This window comes from Lates calcarifer, linkage group LG17 (assembly GCF_001640805.2).
Source record: "Lates calcarifer isolate ASB-BC8 linkage group LG17, TLL_Latcal_v3, whole genome shotgun sequence".
NCBI classification, from domain to species: domain Eukaryota; kingdom Metazoa; phylum Chordata; class Actinopteri; family Centropomidae; genus Lates; species Lates calcarifer.
The window spans coordinates 25183952-25204062 of record NC_066849.1 but is presented as its reverse complement, the minus strand read 5'-3'; the positions used below and the strand labels follow the sequence as shown (position 1 = coordinate 25204062).

The 20111-nt window shown below is 41.6% G+C and overlaps 1 protein-coding gene, 1 long non-coding RNA gene and 2 pseudogenes across 4 annotated transcripts in view; 3 read left to right on the top strand and 1 right to left on the bottom strand.

The window, feature by feature from the left end:
* Positions 1-3101, top strand: part of LOC108879537 (1-phosphatidylinositol 4,5-bisphosphate phosphodiesterase gamma-1) — a 29100-nt gene extending 25999 nt beyond the window's left edge. The window contains exon 33 of the mRNA XM_018670830.2: positions 535-3101. Coding sequence (XP_018526346.1) covers positions 535-595 — 61 coding nt within the window. The 3' untranslated portion in view covers positions 596-3101. The remainder of the gene's footprint in view (positions 1-534) is intronic.
* On the bottom strand, positions 1202-11445 carry LOC108879549 (uncharacterized). 3 transcript variants are annotated; one of them, XR_007814857.1, is made up of 8 exons: positions 10726-11445; positions 10158-10343; positions 9476-9547; positions 8642-8800; positions 8386-8567; positions 4858-4936; positions 4536-4645; positions 1214-1338 (listed from the first exon to the last, which is right to left on the bottom strand). It is a non-coding gene; the product is annotated as an uncharacterized LOC108879549 (long non-coding RNA). The 3 variants fall into 3 exon arrangements; XR_007814855.1 differs by having other exon boundaries at positions 9476-9544; XR_007814856.1 differs by lacking the exon at positions 4536-4645 and having other exon boundaries at positions 1202-1338; positions 9476-9544.
* On the top strand, positions 5486-10151 carry LOC108879540 (alanine aminotransferase 2-like; annotated as a pseudogene).
* On the top strand, positions 10211-20022 carry LOC108879541 (alanine aminotransferase 2-like; annotated as a pseudogene).
* The last annotated feature ends 89 nt before the right edge of the window (positions 20023-20111 follow it).

Sequence of the window (20111 nt, the reverse complement as noted above, 5' to 3'; positions counted from 1 at the left end):
CTCAGGCTCTGCAAGGTAAAAATCTGTTTTTGTTAATGGAGTCTGGTAGAGATGAGCGATGTTTCTGGTTCAACATAAAGGATCTTACTCTTTAATAAAAAGCTCCGTCTCTGTAAGAATCCTGTCCATAATGATGTTAATAACACCTGTGGCTGGCTACACTGTTCCTGCTCAACACTGCACTGATTCCAAAGATATTAGTTTATTAAGTGAATTAAGGTAAAATTGGTTTTGATAGGTGAGATTTTTTTGCACTCACTCAGATGTGACGAAGGCGTGTTCTTCGATGGTGCGCAGCACATCCACAAATCTGGTCTTGGATGTGGCCGTGATAGATGATTAGCAGGTCGTCACGTCCATCGCAGCAGCTCACTACAATCAGAAAACACAGTTAAACTTACTGGGCCATAGACAGGAAAAGACCAGACCAAAATCTGGACATGAAGGTGTCCAGTGTTTTTATGTTTCCCTAACATGAAAACACGTTAAATCAGCTCTCGCTTCACCAAAACTAAACACTCTCTCCTTTTCCAGGCTGATGGAGAAGAAGAGGAGGGAGAAGCTGAGGCAGCAGGTGGCAGCAAAGCGCAGTTAATCCTCCTGTCCACCAGAGAGCACTAAGCTCCACCACAAAACGGTGCCTGACGCTCGCTGCCACCCGTGCTGTGAAGTGCCGGCCTGAGAGGACAAACAGGCGATCGACAGCAGCGACATGCAATCCATTTATAAACTGAGGAAATAAACATGTTCCTTCACAATAAAATGTGAGATTTTCTTGCACCGTGCTGCGCTAACAGCGGAGGAGGAAGTGACGGTCGACAACAACAAACAGAAGCATCTCATGGACTAAAAGAAACTCACAAAACTAAGCTATAAAAACAATCATGGACTTCAGGCTGAAACACAATGAGAGCGAACAGGAGAGGGAAGGAAACAGCACAGATAGGACAGGTGAAAGGTGAAGGGGCAGCGTTCTCTCACAGAGAGAAAAATAATTAGCAACAATTTTTATTACTGACCCCTGCTATTCACTTGTTAAAATTTGAGTGATTAGAACTGCAGCATTTCGCCAATCAGTTATTTTTTAAGCAAAAATGCCAACAGACTGATACCTGTACCTGATTTAAATATGGCTGCCATCCCTTTTGAAGTAGTCTTGTTGTGTAGCAATACACCGCTCCTGGCGCTCCTGCTGTTTTTGGTCAAACACCCCCAGGACTGAAGAATAAATACATGAGCGTGCCGCGGCTTCTTTGGTCTTGGAGGCTGCTGTTTAGTCTCTGGGTCGTGGTTGTAGCCGTAGGCCTGTTGATGGAGATCTTTGCAGACTTCTGACACCTGCAAGAGGCCACAACAAATGAGCGTTAACACAGGTCCTGATGTTACTTGTGCAGGGTTTTTATTATACCAGACATTTATCACTTTTCCCTTTTATGGACCAAACAATCAGCAGATTCATCGATGATATAAATAATCATTTGTTGCAGTTCTAATCACAGAGAACGTCACCTGATTGTCATAAATGTGCTGCGGGCCAATTGCCACCACAACTAAAAGTCAAAAATAAATATTAGAAATTTACAACAAGTCAATACTGGGCTGTGATTGGTCTGAATTTAAAAGTTTAGGAAAATGAAAATGGCGTTGATGTTGGTACAAAATGCTACAAAACTAATAAAAACGTAAACTGTGCTGTTGGAAAATAAGCCCTGAGCTCAACACATTTGCTCTTCCTGTGTTTCAGACTTTAGTGAGAAAAAAAACAGGATAAAAGGGAGAAGAAAACTCAGGTTACACAAATGGAAGGAGAGAAAAAAAAAACAAAACCTCTTGATACGTGGATGGAAAAAGGGAGTGGTGGGCACACGTAGCAAAAAGGAAATATCATGTATGTGCCTTTGATGTTGCGCTTTGTAGAGTTACTCGAATGTTTCAGAGAGTATAAGACTGACTGCTTTCTCTACAACTGGAATAGTGGCCCTTTAAGGGAAAACTACTAACAAACTGGAGGAGGAATCCACTCATCTGGCTCGGACCACTACTCATGAAATGGGTTTAAAGGGATTTAAAGACTGGAGTCTGTTCCTCCTAATCAAGACCAAGTCTTTTTATTTGGGTGATCACATGAACTCTGTCCCCCCAGGTGGCAGTGTTTGGGGGGAGGGTGGAGGTGGAGTTGGAGGGCGCTCCTGTCACAGACCTTCCCGTCCTACCTGGCCTGGGAGAGCACAAACTGGACGAACCAAACTGCACCGAGAAGGTCTTTTAATACTTCTTCAAAAAGGGCTCTAAATAAATCTATACTACCTTCAAAGAGGCACGAGAACAGTGAGCAAGGAGGGGGAGGGGGGCGTCCCCCGGATGTCACCTGCACAGGGACTGAGGTGTGTCCACTTTGACTGGACACACACACACACACGACAACAAACAAGGGCTAATCACAGAAAAAAAAAGAAAAAAAAAACTAGCAAAGCACTCTTTTTAACCTGCTGGCTCGGATTTCACACCTCACATCTGAACCACAGGACCAGGACCAGCTCCCATCATCTGGCTCTAATCAACAAATGTGGTTCAACTGGTCCTGGATCTGCCAAAAAAGAAAAGAAAAAAAAAAGCAGCTTTGATTCGACCCCACAGCATGGCTTCATATCTAATAACACCCCCTCCCTTCCTCCCTCCCTTCTGTAGCTACTTCACCTTCCCATCACCCCCTCCCCCGTCTAATTTCTTATTGTATATATCTTCTTTTATTTATCAGACAGGTGTCGATCCTGTTTTAATAGATGAAAGAACACACTAGAAGAATGATAATGGACTTCAGATTGAAGATACTGTAACTTTATGTAGAAATTAATATTGTGTGCTTGGAGCTCCCTTTAAATGTCCCCATAGACACAAACCTATCTCTTTCTTCCTACGCTGCAGTTGCACCAGGTAGGGACTTCTATGCAAAGGTCGTCTTCTTTGGCCTATAGCCATTGTGTATTAGGCAATTTGACTCAAGTTGTGTTTTTTCTCTGTATCTATGCTAACTGTCCAGTATTATTACTCTGCATTACGAATCCTGTGCAAGTTTCCATTTAATAAAGCTCTTTCATGTACGCCTGTCTGCACTGTCGTCATGAGACTGATAATAAACAAACTTCAACAAGTAAGCAGGAAGTTTACACACTGAGGAGAGTGACTTTCACAGTAATTTTACAGATAAAAAGGAGCTTAAAAATCGAGATGTCTCATCCTGTGCTCCAGTGGTTTTGACCATTATGTTCTCAGGGTTGCTGCCCAGAATTATTTATTAATTAAAATGTCTGACAACATTATGGATAGGATTCCTACAGAGATAGACCTTTTATTACGAGCAGAGAATAAAATCCTTTTTGTTGATTTATCAATACCAGACTCCATTGACAAAAACAGTAATTTTACCTTGCAGAACATGAGAGTTGCTGGTCAGCTGCTGCCTCAATTGATTGTGTTATTGTGTGACTTTCAGTGGTGGAACATGTATTCTGATCCTTCACATAAGTAAAAGTACCACACAAAAACACAAGAAAGCTAACTGCTGGAGGCAGTGGTTTTTCAGCAGCTCTCATGTTTTACTTGGTAAAAATCCTGTTTTTGTCAGTGGAGTCTGGTAGTGATATATAGCGATGTTTCTGGTTAATCAAAAAGGATCTTGTCCTTAAATAAAATCTGTATCTGTAGGAATCTTATCCATTATGTTGTCTTATAATAACAATCTGAGCCCGATAACAGCAATGACATACTTTGACATGGATCGCTGCACTGCTGGGTTAAATTGCAGCAGCTGTTCTCAGTGGCTGGGTACACTGGCTCTTATTAAAGGGAAAACATGTTCACACTCCTCAGCATGATGACATTCCAGACTTCATAAGAACGACAGGGTTATCTTATCAAAAACTGAAAAGTGAATTTAGTGATTCCTAAACGTCAAGGCAGAAGCAAAGTTTTCTTTTTTATATTTTAATCACATGGTTAAAACTTTAAATGTTGCCGCTCCACTAAATGTTAAAGAGGCTGTCTGACAAAATGTCCCCATGGTTAAACAATAACAGTGTTAATGAGATTACATTACATCACAGTTCTCTAATATATAAAGAAGACATGATGTTAGAGAGGCAGAGGCCCAAATCCATGACAGGCAGTTTTTGTAAATAATTAAATAAGATTATGTCTGGAATGGACTTTCTGCAACACTGTCAAAGGGATATTAACTTTATTTAAAACAAGGCTGGTTCAAACACTGCTAGAGAACACTCACCTACCAGATATTTAGAGTTTTTGACTTTATTTTCTTTCATATTTAATGGCAGGCTGTGTTCAAATGGGAATTTACTTATGAAAAGAACACTCAAGCCTCCTTTGAGGTCCACTTTATAACAATAAGTCCATCACAGCCTATCAACACTCCATCTCTCACTTCACACAGTGATGCACAGACAACCTACAAATCCCAACTCCATCCACAGCAAGACGGTAGAAGAAGTCAGCAACTTGAAACATCTTGGACTCACTCTAGACAACAAGCTCAGCTTTGATCAACACATCAATGACATCCAGGAGAGGTCCCAGCAAAGATTTACAGCACGCTGACCGTCTCCAGCCACTTCCCTGAAGCCAACCTCTGAGACATGAAAGACAAAGATCATAAAGGACTACAACTACTGATTATTTTTGGATTAATCTGCGGATTATTTTCGATCAATAAACTGATTGTTTGGTTTGTAAAAGCTCAGAAAATAGTGAGAAATATACAGTGACAATGGTACAGTGCTCATTATGACAAACCACTTAAGTGTAAGGTCCCAAAATAAAATGCAACGTCTGTACACTCACCTGTCCGCAGGATGTCTCGTGAAGCATGAGCAGTGGAGGAGGAGCAGGTGACGTCCAAAATGGAGGTCGTGGCGACGCGCTGAAATACAAAACACAGACGTGTTTAGTTGTCCAATGTAGCAATACAATTATACAGTAATGTGCTGTCACTGGATCACAAGACATGGATATAACACACCGCTGGATCTTAGCTAAGCTAGCTAGCTTCACCGCGGTGTTAGACCGTAACAAACATTTTCGCTAATTAACATCAAAAACTTCTAAAAACTGCATCAGTTTGATACATTAACCTGTTAACAACACACACTCGCTCTTATTTACCTGTAAAGATTGATTTACGAGCTCAAATAGGTGGCATTAACCGAAGATGTGATGAGGTTAATGACGACGGCAGAAATATCAAGATGGCGTCAACAACAATATATAAATCAATTTTAACCGTTTGTTCTGAGAGTTTCTTGTTTTAAATCAAGAAATTTAAGAGTAAATAACAAAGAAATATGTAAAGAAATGTAAAAAAAAAAAAAAAAAAAAAAAAAAAATGACAAGGAACTGAAAAAGAAAATGATGTTGTGAAAGAGCAATTTAAAAAAGGATATTTTAACTCCTAAAACGGAAAATACATGTTCATGAACAAATTAAACGGTGAAGTATCTACTTTATTATTCCCCCACTATTTTCTGATTAATGAGAATACTGGGAAAGATTTGACATGAACAAAGTTCACCTCAGAGATCAGGGAGTTTTGTGTGCAGGGCAAAGTGAACATAAAGGATTACTCATCAAACAGGGGGAGCTGTGACACTGAGATTTTCAATGACATAACAGTTAACCATTCACCTCCATCCTGTATATGGAAGAATGGATATTTGCAGAAGGAGTCATTTCAACCTTGTGCAACTTTGAAACGTCTTCAGCGTCTTTTCAGGGAGAAAGACAATGAGTTCTCTGCAGCAGGTGAATCCCACAGTGAGGGGGATCAGAGTCTCACCACACACTGCTCTGCAGAGTCTGGCTGCACACATCACACAGGAGATGACACAGGTACGTGCCAGTAATCTGCATTTATCTATCTGGCTTCAATATCCCTGAGAAACAGCTGTGTCTGCAAACTTGTGTCTGTTTTCTTCATTGATTCAGTTCCTGCATTTTACTCTCATGCTTATATTCTTATATTACCTATTATATTTTGTCTTTCAATGTAAAGCACATTGAGTTTATCTGTAATAAAATGTGCTATTTAAATGAAAATGCCATGGCCAGGTGGCCAACTAACTCCACTTGGAATCAGTCACAGGGGACATTTTACTACAGAACAACTTTTACTTTGATTCTCACTATGCTGCTAAGACTCGAAGGAATTTTATTTGTAGTTTTTAATATTTACATTAATGTACTGATACTTTTACTGCAATAAAGTCTCTGCATATTTTTTTTAAACCTCTGCTTAAACATCATCAGTACCTTGTTTATCATCAGATAAATTGCATGAGAGGAGTAGTAGTAATTTACTGAAAAAAAAACCCCTCCTGCATTAACATGTACTGTCCTGCAGGGGGCGCAGAAACCCTTCAAAGAGTTGATCGACATCAACTCATGCAGTCCTCACCAAGCAGGAATGAAACCTGTCTCATATGTTCGACAGGTAAGACTCAGTTAGTTACTGGTATTTTGACTGCTGTTATTTCATATATTTTATATTATCCTTCCAATGATTGATTATTGATTACTCTCTTCACATCAAGCTTTGTAACCATGCTCTCTGTGTTGCTGCTTTCTTGACTATGATAAAAATGACTTTAACCTCAGCGAGGCACTTTCCTACTACAAAGTTGTATGAATATTCTCTGGTTTCTTGTCTGTACTGTCCTGTTTTCTCAGGTCTTGGCGGTGTGTCTGTACCCTCAGCTGCTGGAAGACAAAAGTCTTCCTGTGGATGTCAGGCTGAGGGCTCAGAGTCTCCTGGAGGTCTGTCCTGGAGGAAGTGTGGGTGAGGATTTCTGCACAATCTGTCTGACATTTAAAACATGACAGACTAGAATTGAAATTAGCCAAACATATAGAAATAGCACATCTAATGACTGATCCACAGGTTCCTACACTGCCTCCTCTGGCATGCCTCACATCAGGCAAAGCATCGCTGAGTTCATCACGAGACGAGACGGTGGAGTGCCTTCATACGCCAAAGACATCATCATTTCTGCTGGTTCTCAAAGAGGCATGATGGTAAAATTGCACCATTATGACTGTTTACTGTCCAGATGCCACACTGAGGAAATATTTGCTGGTAGATGGATGTTAAAGGATCTGGTCATGAGTTACAGTAACATTGTACTCATCTTTTTAATCCGGGAACACAGCGACATTGATGCAACAAAATCAGAAAAGACAAGAGCAGTCCGACATTCAGACAGGTTGTAATCAAGACAATAGTTCAGCTAGAGGCTCTCAAACTGAGGCTTTGCCCTCCCAGGAGGGTCACAGAGGGACTGCAGGAGGACCAGGGAGAATTAATGTGGAGCATGAGTATGATTTAAAGTGCTCTAGTGCTGGCAAGGTCACTGAGATTCATGGTTCAGACAGCAGAACGACATAAACGACAGGAAAACCAGCAGACGAGTATACAGGAGTGAAGGAGTAAAGTTGGGGCAAAATTAAAATGATCTCATCAGTTAATATGATCATAACCCAAGGCCCAAGTTTAAATTAACTGTAATTATCCTTTAAACCAAATGTGAAATTAAGCACAGAATCGATACAATTCTGTTCTGTTGTCTTAAGTTGCTTGTGAGGCTGTTGGCCAGAGGGGAGGGGGTGACTCGGACAGGTGTGTTGACCCCCCTGCCCTGCCCTCACACCCTGCCCATGCTGCTGGATGAGGCTGGGGTGAAACTGGTGCCGTACCAGCTGACAGAGGAGCGGGGCTGGGCTGTAGACCTGGACGAGCTGCACCGAGCGCTGAAGACCGCCAGGGGGCACTGTGAGCCCAGGGCCATTTACATCAGCAACCCAGGAAACCCCACAGGTAAACACAACACACAGCAGCAACGTAAACACCACCTGCTTAAACTTCCCTGCCGTCATCACCTCAGCATGCTGCTGTTTGTCCTCGTAGGTCATGTCCAGGACAGGAAGTCAATAGAGGAGGTGATTCAGTTCGCTGCAGCCGAGAGACTCGTACTGTTGGTTGATGAGGTGATTATAAACTAAACTAAATCTCCACATATGAATTTAATTGGCAGCCTTTTGCTCACATTAATCTATGTATTCTTCTGCTGTGCTCTGCAGGTGTTTCAGGACAGTGTGTACAGACAGGACAGAGAGTTCATTTCCTATAAGAAAGTCCTGTTTGAGATGGATGAAGAGTACTCAGAGACAGTGGAGCTGGTCTCCTTTCACTCTTTATCCAGCCCCTGCATGGGAGAGTGAGTTGTTGCTGTACTTTAGTGTCAGATTATTAATAATTACAAGTCAGCTCTGTCTGAGAAAGTCAGAAATCTTATCCACTACAACATGGAGATAACTTACATTAAACTTCTGTATCTGTGTCCCAGGTGTGGTCTGAGAGCAGGATTCATGGAGGCTGTCAACATGGACCCAGAGGTGATGCAGTATCTGGATATCTTGATTGATACTGATATCAGTACTCCAGTCACAGGACAGCTTGCTCTGGATCTCATGGTCAGCCCTCCAAAACCTGGAGACCCTTCCTATGACACATACACACAGGTAACACACCGACCTGACAGCACAGACCTCTGTCATGTGTTGTATTACTGCTTACAATCTCTGCTGTTCTTTCCTTTGAAGGAGATTCTCCTTGCTCGGGCCACTTTGTCCCAGAATGCTCAGCGGGCTTGGCAGTTCTTGGACGGTCTACCAGGGATGAGCTGTCAGCCGGCGATGGGGGGAGTCTACCTTTATCCCAGTCTGCATTTACCACCTGAGATTACAGAGCAGGCCAAGGTGGGAATCATCGATACATTAGTTGTACCACTTTTCCTTTGAGAGTCTGAGGCGGCTGGAACCAATCCGAGCTGCCACCGAGCAAGGCGAGGTACACCCTGGACAGATCGCCAGTCTATCACAGGGCTGACATATAGAGACAAACAACCACTCACATTCACACTTCAGGGCAATTCTGAGTCACCGGTTTAACCGTAACATGTCTTTGGACTGTCGGAAACCCACACAGGAAAAAAAGAGAACATGCAAACTCATGCATGTTTATAATTAGAATTAATACAAAACTATATGTTATAAAGTATTTTTGTACTGTGGACATACAGTACATGCCAAAGAAATGTTGAAGTTTGGGGAAAATTGTGTTAAAAATAATAATAAACTCATGAGTAAATCAGATTGCTGTCACACTGGCAGCTCTAAGATTTATATATTTCTGTTTTTAGTCATTAGAGGTGGAGGCAGATGTCCTGTACTGTCAGAGGTTACTGGCAGGAAGAAGGTGTGTTTGTAGGAGCAGGCTGCCAACACGGTGGAGCGACTGACCGACATCATCTGAGGTAAGAGACGTGAAGTTAGCCACATTAATCAGGCGCTGTGTGTCGCAGTGTTTCAAAAAGTGACTGTGTTCTCAGGCTATGTGTCCTTGTCCCACCTGACACTCTGGAGGAGGTCCTGGCTCGCCTCGGCTCTTTTCACCGCCGCCTCATGGACAGATTCCCTCCTGCTAACAGAGGTGTGAAGGACAGAGACAGGCAGCAAAACACTGAGATCCAACATGAGAGAAGCACAGATCCTCATCTGTAACTCTTTGACAGAGGATTTGTCAAACATGTAGAAAACATGTTTACCGGCAGATCAGGCTTTGTTTCACAATACACTTTTTTATTTTCAAGTAAATAAATCTTTACACGTGAAAATAAAATGTCTTGTTGTACCCACAAATTCTTTCTGTACTGCATCCTAAATGTAAACAGCAGAACGTCTTTAAAGTAAAAATACTCATTATGCATAAAGTTGAGCAAGTTTATTTTATTTTACTTTATAACCTTTAGTTACTTATTACTTTACAGATCGATAGCTCACATACAAAACAAGTGAGCATTTCATCAACTGTGATCGATTAAACCACCTGAAAATACATAAATTAAGTATGAAATTACCAAATTACTGCAACAAGGATCAATTAAAACATTAGAGTATTTGAGTAAATGTACTCTGTTACTCCAGTCAGTTGGCGCTCTCGCTGTGAGCGCGCACTGCTCGACTCCTCCTCAGGGATGTCGAGCTGATTACTAGTTTTTAATTATCTGATCACCTGCGGGAGAGAGACGCACCTGGAGTTTACAGGCAGGCTGTCACTGAGATCTCCTCAGTCAGAGGAGAGGAGATGACCTCGGTGCAGCAGGTGAATCCCAGAGTCCGGGCAATCAGAGCCCCGACGAACCTGCAGAGCCTGGCTGCACGCATCACTCAGCAGGTCACACAGGTGAGTCACGTGAGAGATTTATGGTCAAATACCACTGTAAGGAGACGAGAGGCTGTGACGCTACCTGTACCGTACGCCATGATTCTGTGAGATCGACACTTACTCGCTGCTCCGCTTTCTCTCTTTACTTTCTGTCCTATAGTCTTTTGTTACACATTATTTGCTGCCGCTTTGTACTAATCTATCTTACTTTTGATCGCTGCCTGTGTAGTGATATTTCCTCTGACTTTAGCCTGTTTGTTATTAGTTTAATTTAGCTTAGCCGTTTGTAGCCTCATTAGCCTAATTTAAATTGTAGCCTCACCTCTCACTCCTACAGCTAACCTAGCTTAAAGTAACTACTACCATGGCTTGTGTTAGCTGTTCTGCTCTTGAAGACAGGGTGTCTCTGCTAGAGACCTTTCTCCTAGCATTACCTTAGATATGACGGGCACTCCAGATAGCGTTAGCCACGGGCTCGACAGCGAGCCTGTTAGGGCTAGCTTAGCCTCGTCGGCAGTGAGTGCGGAGTTCGTCCCTGTCAGCGGGCGGAAAGGGGCACGTAAGAGCAAGCAACCGGTTGTGTGGCTTGGTCTGCAGTCGCCCCTCCCGACTGCAAACCGGTTTTCGACTCTTGCTAGCCCCGTTGGTAGTCCTGTGCGCCCGCGTGTCTCCCCCGCTCCCGCTGACAGGGCTAAACAACGCACTCTAGTCATAGAGGACTCCCATCACTCGCAATGTCAGATTAGCCTCGCCAGCCAATGTTTACTGCCTACCTGGGACCAGAGCTTCCGACATTGAGGATAATCTTAGGGTGCTGGCATCACGCAGGGAGAAACAGGGGGCTCAGGTACACTGCACACCTAGTTATAGCAACATTGTCATTCATGTCGGCACCAATAACATTAGAATGAAGCAGTCTGAGGTCACCAAAGCTAGTTTAGCTAGGACGTTTGAGTTTGCTAGAAAGATGTGTCGGCATCGATTAGTTGTCTCTGGTCTTTTACCCATGCGGGGTAATGATGAGGTGTACAGTAGATTCACGTCTCTGAACCGCTGGCTGGCTCGTCACTGTAGTGAGCAGGGATATAGTTTTGTGGATAACTGGCCTTCTTTCTGGGGCCGTCCTGACCTGCTGAAGGCAGATGGTCTGCATCCTACTGAGCAGCGCTGCTATTTATCTAGGAATATAGACAGGTGTTTACGTCGGGTTTGACAGTAAGACACTAGTGATCGTAGAGTAGAGAACCTGCTAGGTCTTTAGGTGGTGCGGTTTTGGAGTCCACTAGCTTAGATAGCTTAGATGATGAATCTAACCAGGATCATTTGCAGACTTTAGATGCTCAGACTGATAGCCTGATCTACTGCATTGAGACTCTCTCCATTCCCCGCCGTACTATTCACAAGTTTCTAAGCTTCTAAACCACCATGTACAAATCACCACTCCTGCCACTGGTGACAGTGCTAGGTCCCATAAAGTACTGAATAAAAGGCCACTTAAATTTCCTAACAGAAACACTAGATGCCTCATTCCTATTAATACTTCATCTATAGGTACCTTGCCACACCAGGCTGCTACCAGCAGCTCCAGGCTCAATATGATCCTCAATTTTGGCTTCATAAATATTAGATCACTTTCTACCAAGGCATTATTGATAAATGACTTGATTCTTGAACATAATCTGGATATGGTTGGTCTATGTGAAACATGGATTAAACCAGATATGTTCCTGCCTTTAAATGAAGCTTCCCCACCTGAGTATGCCAACGCACATGTTGCTCGGGCTACGAAAAAAGGTGGGGGCGTCGCTTTAATTTATAAGTCTTTCTTTGGTCTAACCTCAGCTCTTAATGTCACTTTTAACTCCTTCGAGGCTGTAGTATTGAAACCTTCTCCAGTAGCTTCCGATCCCCATGACCAGGGAAATAGATTGCAACCACTCAACCTTGTGGTACTTTACAGGCCACCTGGCCCCTACTCACAGTTTTTAGATGAATTTGGAAATTTTTTATCATGTCTTGTCACATATAGTGATGATATCCTAATTATGGGTGACTTTAACATTCACCTAAATAAGGCCTCTGATCCTTTAAATATAGCTTTTTTGGCACTTATTGATACTTTCGGGTTCACACAGTCTGTACATGAACCTACTCACTGTGGTGGTAACACTCTAGACCTGATTCTTTCCCGTGGGATTGAGGTGTCTAATCTGACCATCTCTCCTGTCACATCGGTTATCTCCGATCATTTTCTTATCAAATTTGTTGCAACTCTAGTCTGTCCCCCTAAAATTGTCTCTAATATATCTTCCACCAGACACATAGGTCCCGCAACTTTAACTGTTCTTAGAGAGCAACTATCAGAGGTCCTGGCCCCTTTTACGACAGCAATTGGTTCTGTTGATAACTGTACCAGGGATTTGAATACAACCTTGTCTAGTCTCCTTGATTCAGTTGCACCTCTCACCACTAAAATTAAACAGCCAAAGAGGTCCACTCCCTGGTTCACAGACGACACACATGCTCTGAAGCAGGCCTGTCGGAAATTAGAGCGCAAATGGCGCAAATCCAAATCAGAAGCTCTGTATCTCCAGTGGCACCAGGGTGTTCTGGAATATAAGCGTGCACTGTCTACTGCCAGAGCAGCATATTTTTCAAATTTAATCAATAGCAATAAACATAATCCTAGATTTCTTTTTGACACTGTAGCTAAACTCACTAAAAAGCAGCCGCCTCCTAGCTGCTCGCCCTTTACTGCCTGTGAGTTTCAGAATTTTTTCTGCAGTAAAATTGATGAGATTAGATTAAAAATCAGTTCAGTTTCTCCAGCATCTGCTGCAGAACCGGCTGTCCATCATACTGAGTCTCAGAGAGTTTCTGCTCTGATGAATTTTGACATTATATGTCTTCATTCATTATCTAAGATAGTACTAGCTTCTAAACCCACCACTTGCCTTTTTGATTCTTTCCTGGGTAAACTTTCCAAAGATCTCTGGCCAGTCTTGGGCCCTGCAGTGCTGAATATTGTGAATCTATCGTTGACGACTGGCACTGTTCCTTCTAGCTTTAAAACAGCTGTGGTTAAACCTTTACTTAAGAAACCACACCTTGATCCTGGGTCTTTAGGTAACTATCGGCCTGTCTCAAATCTCCCATTCTTCTCTAAAATACTAGAAAAAGTGGTGTATCAGCAGCTTTCAGCTCATTTAGCTGATAATAATCTATTTGAACCGTATCAGTCTGCTTTTAGGGCCTTTCACTCTACTGAAACAGCACTTGCTAAAGTAGTAAATGATCTGCTACTCTCTCTAGATTCAGATTCCACCTCTATGCTCATATTACTTGATCTTAGTGCAGCCTTTGATACTGTAGATCACCGTATACTCATGGACTGATTGGAAAATAGATTTGGAATCTCTGGCGTGGCCCTCAGCTGGTTAAAATCTTACTTATCTGACAGAACTCAGTGTGTCTCTTGTAATAACACTGTATCATCCTTTTCTGATGTGAAATATGGAGTACCCCAGGGTTCTGTTCTTGGCCCCCTGCTTTTCTCTCTTTATATTTCTCCTCTTGGCCAAATTATTCGGAGTCATGGAATTAATTTTCACTGTTATGCTGATGATACCCAGCTATATGTGCCTATAAAGGCTGATAATGCCTCTCAAATTAGGGAACTAGAGATCTGCTTGTCATCTGTTAAAAGCTGGATGTCTCAAAACTTCCTGCTTCTTAATTCAGACAAAACGGAAATGCTGGTTATTGGCCCAGCACGATATAGACACCAGTTCGATCATGTAACTATATCCCTTGACAACTGTGTTATCTCTCAAAGTACAACAGCCAAAAATCTGGGTGTCACACTTGATCGTACTCTTTCCTTCGATCAGCACATTAAAGACATTACAAAGACCGCCTTTTTTCACCTACGCAATATAGCTAGGATTTGGTCTTTTCTTTCCATGGCAGACGCTGAAATTCTAGTCCATGCCTTTGTTTCTTCTAGACTGGATTATTGTAATGTTTTGCTTTCAGGACTACCGCGTGCTAGCACTAAAAGCACTAGAAGGTTTGACCATATTACCCCGGTTTTAGCCTCCCTTCACTGGCTCCCTATTCATGTTAGATCAGACTTTAAAGTTCTCTTAATGACTTATAAAATTCTAAATGGGCTAGCCCCCTCATACCTGTCTGATCTTCTTAACCCTTATATTCCCTCCCGTGCTCTGCGTTCTCAGAGTGCAGGGCTGCTGTCTGTCCCCAGAGTCAAAAAGAAGTCAGCAGGCTGCAGGGCCTTCTCCTATCGGGCCCCCTTCCTCTGGAACAACCTCCCTAGTGATATTAGACAGGCTGACTCAGTTGTGGCCTTTAAATCCAAACTAAAAACTCATCTTTATGCCTTAACTTTTAACTAGCACATTATTCTGGTTCCTATTTCAGGATACCATTTTTCCCTTGCATCAGTTAAGATTAATAGTTAGTAAATGTTGTCCATGATGTCCTGCCGACGAGATTATTATTAACTGTCTTAATATCACTGCATCACTTTAACTGTGTGTTCTTCCCTCAAGCACATTACTGCCCAGGCTGTGCTTCTCTCTCTCTCTCTGCTACTGTCTCTTACTGCAGGGTTCTGCCTCCAGAGCTGGAGAGTCTCCTGCTGCTCCCATGATCCAGCTCAACCCATGATGCAACAATAATTAAAACATTTACTAGTGTTATTGATAGTGTTAGTGCTATTAATGTACCATTGTTTGTCATTATTATTCCTTTAGCTGTAATAATAATTATTACTATTATTATTATTATTATTATTATTATTACTACTACTATTTACATTTTGACTTAGTCTGTGTATCTGCAATGTTGTCTTTCTCCTACCCCATTCCCCCACCCCCCTCTCTTTCTGTCTAAACCCAACCGGTCGAGGCAGATGGCCGCCCACCTTGAGTCCGGTTCTGCTCGAGGTTTCTGCCTCCTAAAAGGAAGTTTTTCCTTGCCACAGTCGCCTAGTGCTGCTCATGGTGGGATCTGTTGGGTTTTTCTCCGTAAATCTTATAAGATAAAGAGTACGGTCTAGACCTGCTCTATATGTACAGTGTCTCGAGATAACTTCTGTTGTGAATTGGCGCTATATAAATAAAATTTGACTTGACTTGACTTGACGAGAGGAAGGCACAGATTTTAAATGGAAGTGCCTTAATTAAAAGAAACAATATTAAATGTGGTTTATTTAAGGAAATATAAAAACACTCAACAATTCAAATGTAAAGTATGAAGAGCGCAGTATTTTTACGTGGCAGCTGCTGCTGTAAATTTTAAATGCTTTATATGTTCCTACGTTGTTGGGCAGTTTAATCAGTAACAAGGCATCATATTTTATCAAAGGCTGCTTTGTTACCCTACTCAGTATATGTCCTGGTCCTAAGTATGTAATGACCAGTGTTTATGTGATGCATCTTGGTCTGCTGCAACATGTTAATGTCATGTCAAGGATCAGACTGTTATTTCTTCCTGACATAACCCAGTTTAAATGCTTACTATAGAAATATATACCTGGACAAGCAATAAAGAGGTTAGATTTATGCTTTATGATTCAGATGTTTCACCTTTAGCATTTTACAAGAAAAACTGTACAACTTTATATTTTTATTGGTCCTCTATATGGTGCTTATGATTTTAGGGCTCAGGGACTCCTGATGTGTTAAAGTATCACCTAACTAATGTCAGCCAGCTGTGTAATCAACTTTACAGAAACTTCATAGATTATTACCCTGCACAGCCAACACAAAGAATTCATTTCTGCAGCCTCATCTCTGGGTCTGTGCTGATGATTAACTCAGGAAATCATGGCTCCACTCACCTTTTCATCCAGCTTTTTGAACTGTAAGGAAGAATAAGGTGAAAAAAATTTGTTGTTAACAACATGAAAGAATGAAGGATAAAACTAAACAGTGAGGGTTGAAAAGTAAAACCAACCTGAGCTTGTGTCTAAACTCAGACTGTTTTCTTGTCAGGGAGCAGAGAAACCCTTCAAGGAGGTGATTGATGTCAGCTCAGGTGATCCCACAGGGCAGGGATGGCACCCATCTCATTTGTTCGCCAGGTTGGTGTTTTATATTTTATCTGTGTGTCTGTGTGTGTGTGTGTGTGTCTACCTCCTGTAGCAGTTTTCCTGCCCCCGTGATCAGCCTGACAGCTACAAACTGAGTCTGTCTCCGTCTGTCATTCCCTGTTTGTCTTTTCAGGTCTTGGCGGTGTGTCTGTACCCTGAGCTCCTCAAAGAAGAAAGCCTTCCTCTGGATGTCAGGCGGAGGGCGCAGAGGCTTCTGGGGACCTGCGGTGGAGGGAGCGTAGGTAAGAATAAAAAATATTATTTCGTCTTCCACAGACTTAAACACACCCAGACTTCTTCTGATCTATCCTCTTTGTCGATGACAGGCTCGTACTCGGCATCCTCCTGCGGTATACCACATGTCCAGAAAAGCATTGCTGAGTTCATAACAAGGAGAGACGATGGAGTCAGTTCACATCCAGAGGACATCATCCTCTCCAGTGGTTCTCAGAGGGCCTTGTCGGTATGATTAAAAATATGTCTGGGACTATTATTAGCAGGATATATTTATCAACACTTGACATTAAGTCTCCCTATTTAGCATTCAAAAGCAGTAAACTCATCATAATGACACAAAATGTGTTTTCAAAGATGTCATGATTGCTTTTACACAAAATGTCCTTATAGCTGCTAATACATGCTAAACATGTAGATTAATTTATTTATTTACATATCGCAAATGTCCATTGTCCATTAATAAACACCTATATAGGAATCATACAAAAAGAATCTAATGTCACTTGTTTACATGCTAACATTAGCATGCAAATATTCACTTTAATGTGAAATAAAAGTGAATATTTTTTCATGTTGTTATTTATCATGTTTAGCTGGTTTTGCACTTGATGGCCAGCGGGGATGAGGAGACTCAGACAGGCGTGTTAACTCCTGTGCCCTGCCCTCACACACTGCCCACACTGATGGATGTGTTGGGAGTGAAACTGGTGCCGTACCAGCTGACAGAGGAGGGAGGCTGGGCTGTGGACCTGGAAGAGCTGCACCGAGCACTGAACGCCGCTAGGGGGCACTGTGAGCCCAGAGCTATTTACATCAGCAACCCAGGAAACCCCACAGGTAAACAGAACTCACAGGAGCTGCCTCAAGAACAGCTTACATTTTAATATCTGATACTAACGATTACTTGTCCTCCTAGGTCAGGTGCAGGACAGGAAAACAATAGAGAAAGTGATTCAATTTGCTGCAACAGAAGGCCTCGTCCTATTGGCTGAGGAGGTGACTATAAGCTGTACAATGAAACAAACGTTTAAAGACTTTTGTCTCAACACAAGCTCCTTTTTTTCGTGTCCTCTTGGATCTTCTAGGTGTACCAGGACAGTGTGTATGGGCAAGACAAAGAGTTTATTTCCTATAAGAAAGTCCTGTTTGAGATGGGACAAATGTACGCAGAGAAAGTGGAGTTGATCTCCTTTCACTCGATATCTTCAGCCTGCACAGGAGAGTGAGTTCCAGCGATGTTTCAAAGAGGTGTGGATGTGTCACAGGTGTCAAAGTCCTGGCTTTAAATATCCAACATCCACCCTGCCCAGTAAAATAACTCCTGAAAATATGTGGCCAGGGAATGAAAATTGACCAACTTCAACCTTTCTGATTTAAAAAGAAAAGAAAAAGTGATTTAGTAGAAGTAATTTTTAGTAGACAGTGTTAAACAAACTGAGTGTGTAGGACAAATAAACATGGAAGATCACAACAAAGACAACCTGTATGTTTTCTCTCTGGTGACTCTATGACTCTGTACTCACCCTGTGTTCAGGTGTGGTCTGAGAGGAGGGTATATGGAGGTGATTAACCTGGACCCAGCTGTGAATAAGTATTTAAGAAATATGCAGGCCACTTCCAGCCCTCCGGTTTTACCACAGCTCACTCTGGAGGCGATGGTCAATCGACCCACACCTGGAGATCTGTCACATAAAACATATGCACAGGTGAGGAGACGAAGAAAAATCCACATTTCATCCAAAAGGATTATTTGGATATAGAAAGATTTTCTCCATCGTAGGAGATTCTTCACACTCAGACAACACTGTCCCAGAATGCTCAGCGGGCTTGTGACTTCTTGAACGGTCTACCAGGGATAAAGTGTCAACCAGCGATGGCAGGCGTCTTTCTTTATCCCCGTCTGCATTTACCACCTCAGATGATAGAGGAAGCCAAGGTCAGAAAGTCCTCAGGCTGCACCACAGTATATGGCTGTAATATTTATAATTGATTAATACTTTCTGATGTTGTTTGATTTGGATCCAGTCATTATGTTTCACATCCTTATTTTCTGTTATGTTCAGTTGAAAAATATAAAACTAAAGGTTTATTTTTCATGTATGAGTAAATTTAAAATATCATTTGTGAATATACGTACATGATTGTATCTTTAATGTTTTCTGAGGGTGCTTAAGCTTAGTTTACATCTGTAATATTATATTGTGTAAAACATGAGCTTAATTATGATTATATGATGGATACGCAAATTTTAATCATAATATGTCCATAAATTAAATCTGTACTTGTGTTTCTATAAATGCAGGAAATACACTAAAAATATATATTTTTACATGAAAATAAAAAAGTTAAAAAAATAAAAAACAAAAATTAGCACTGAAGTTTTAGTGAAAATCACTAACGTGCATAAAATCACATGCAAATGAAGGTTTCAGCAGTAATTTAATCACTAACTGGCTCAGAATTAGTATAAGAAGGGTATAATTCAAACTTTCATAAATGAGGTCTTCATATATAATTGCTGCTCTCCCGATTAATTTCAGATATTAGGGGTGGAGGCAGATGTCCTTTACTGTCAGAGGTTACTGGAGGAGGAAGGTGTGTGTTTGGGAGCGGGGTGTGAGAACGGACAGGACGATCAAAACTACCACATCAGGTACGAAACAAAAGCTCTTTGTGTGTTTTAGATTTAGGACTCTTTGAGAACATCGTAGAAAGTGTTGGAAATGTCTCATGTTCAAAATAACTGAAAACACTTGTTTGGGTGTTGAGGGTAATCTTTTTTACGTCAGATAATAGAGGATACAGTGTAATAGCTGTTAAACAAGTCATGTAATGTCCAGGTCATTTCTGCTTTAAGCACGAGTGTGTTTCTTTTCCCTCTCAGGCTGTGTGTTTTGGCTCCTCCTGCCACTCTGGAGGAGGTCTTGGCACGCCTTCGTTCTTTCCACCTGCACCTGCTGCACAGGTTTCCCTGACAGAAATGTCAAGGACACAGACTTTGGGGAAAAAATACAAAAGCATGGTTTTCATGGTCGTCTCTCACTGACAGTAACACATTGTCTTTTACGATTTTAATCTTTTAAATGTACACTGCTAATAAATAAAAGGAATACATTATTTTCTTGATCCCGAAAAGATCCCAATCTGATCCAGCATCTGTGATTTTAATTATTTGTTAAGAAATATATCAATACAATTTAAAGACTGTTTCAAGAAATAAATAAAAATTAAATCACATTTAGACAGTTCTGCATTGTCTGTTCTTTTATTCAGGTCTTATCCAAAATGTTCCTTTAAAGTCTAGTAACGTATTAGTTTATTAACACGCCCACGTCCTGTGTAGTATATTTAAATATTAAATAAAATATTTCTGAATCTGTATCCTGATTTTTTCTCCTCATTTTGGACAGGTTATCTAAGGACAGGTGAAACAGATGCAGCATGGAACGTAGATTCCCAGGTCAAAGA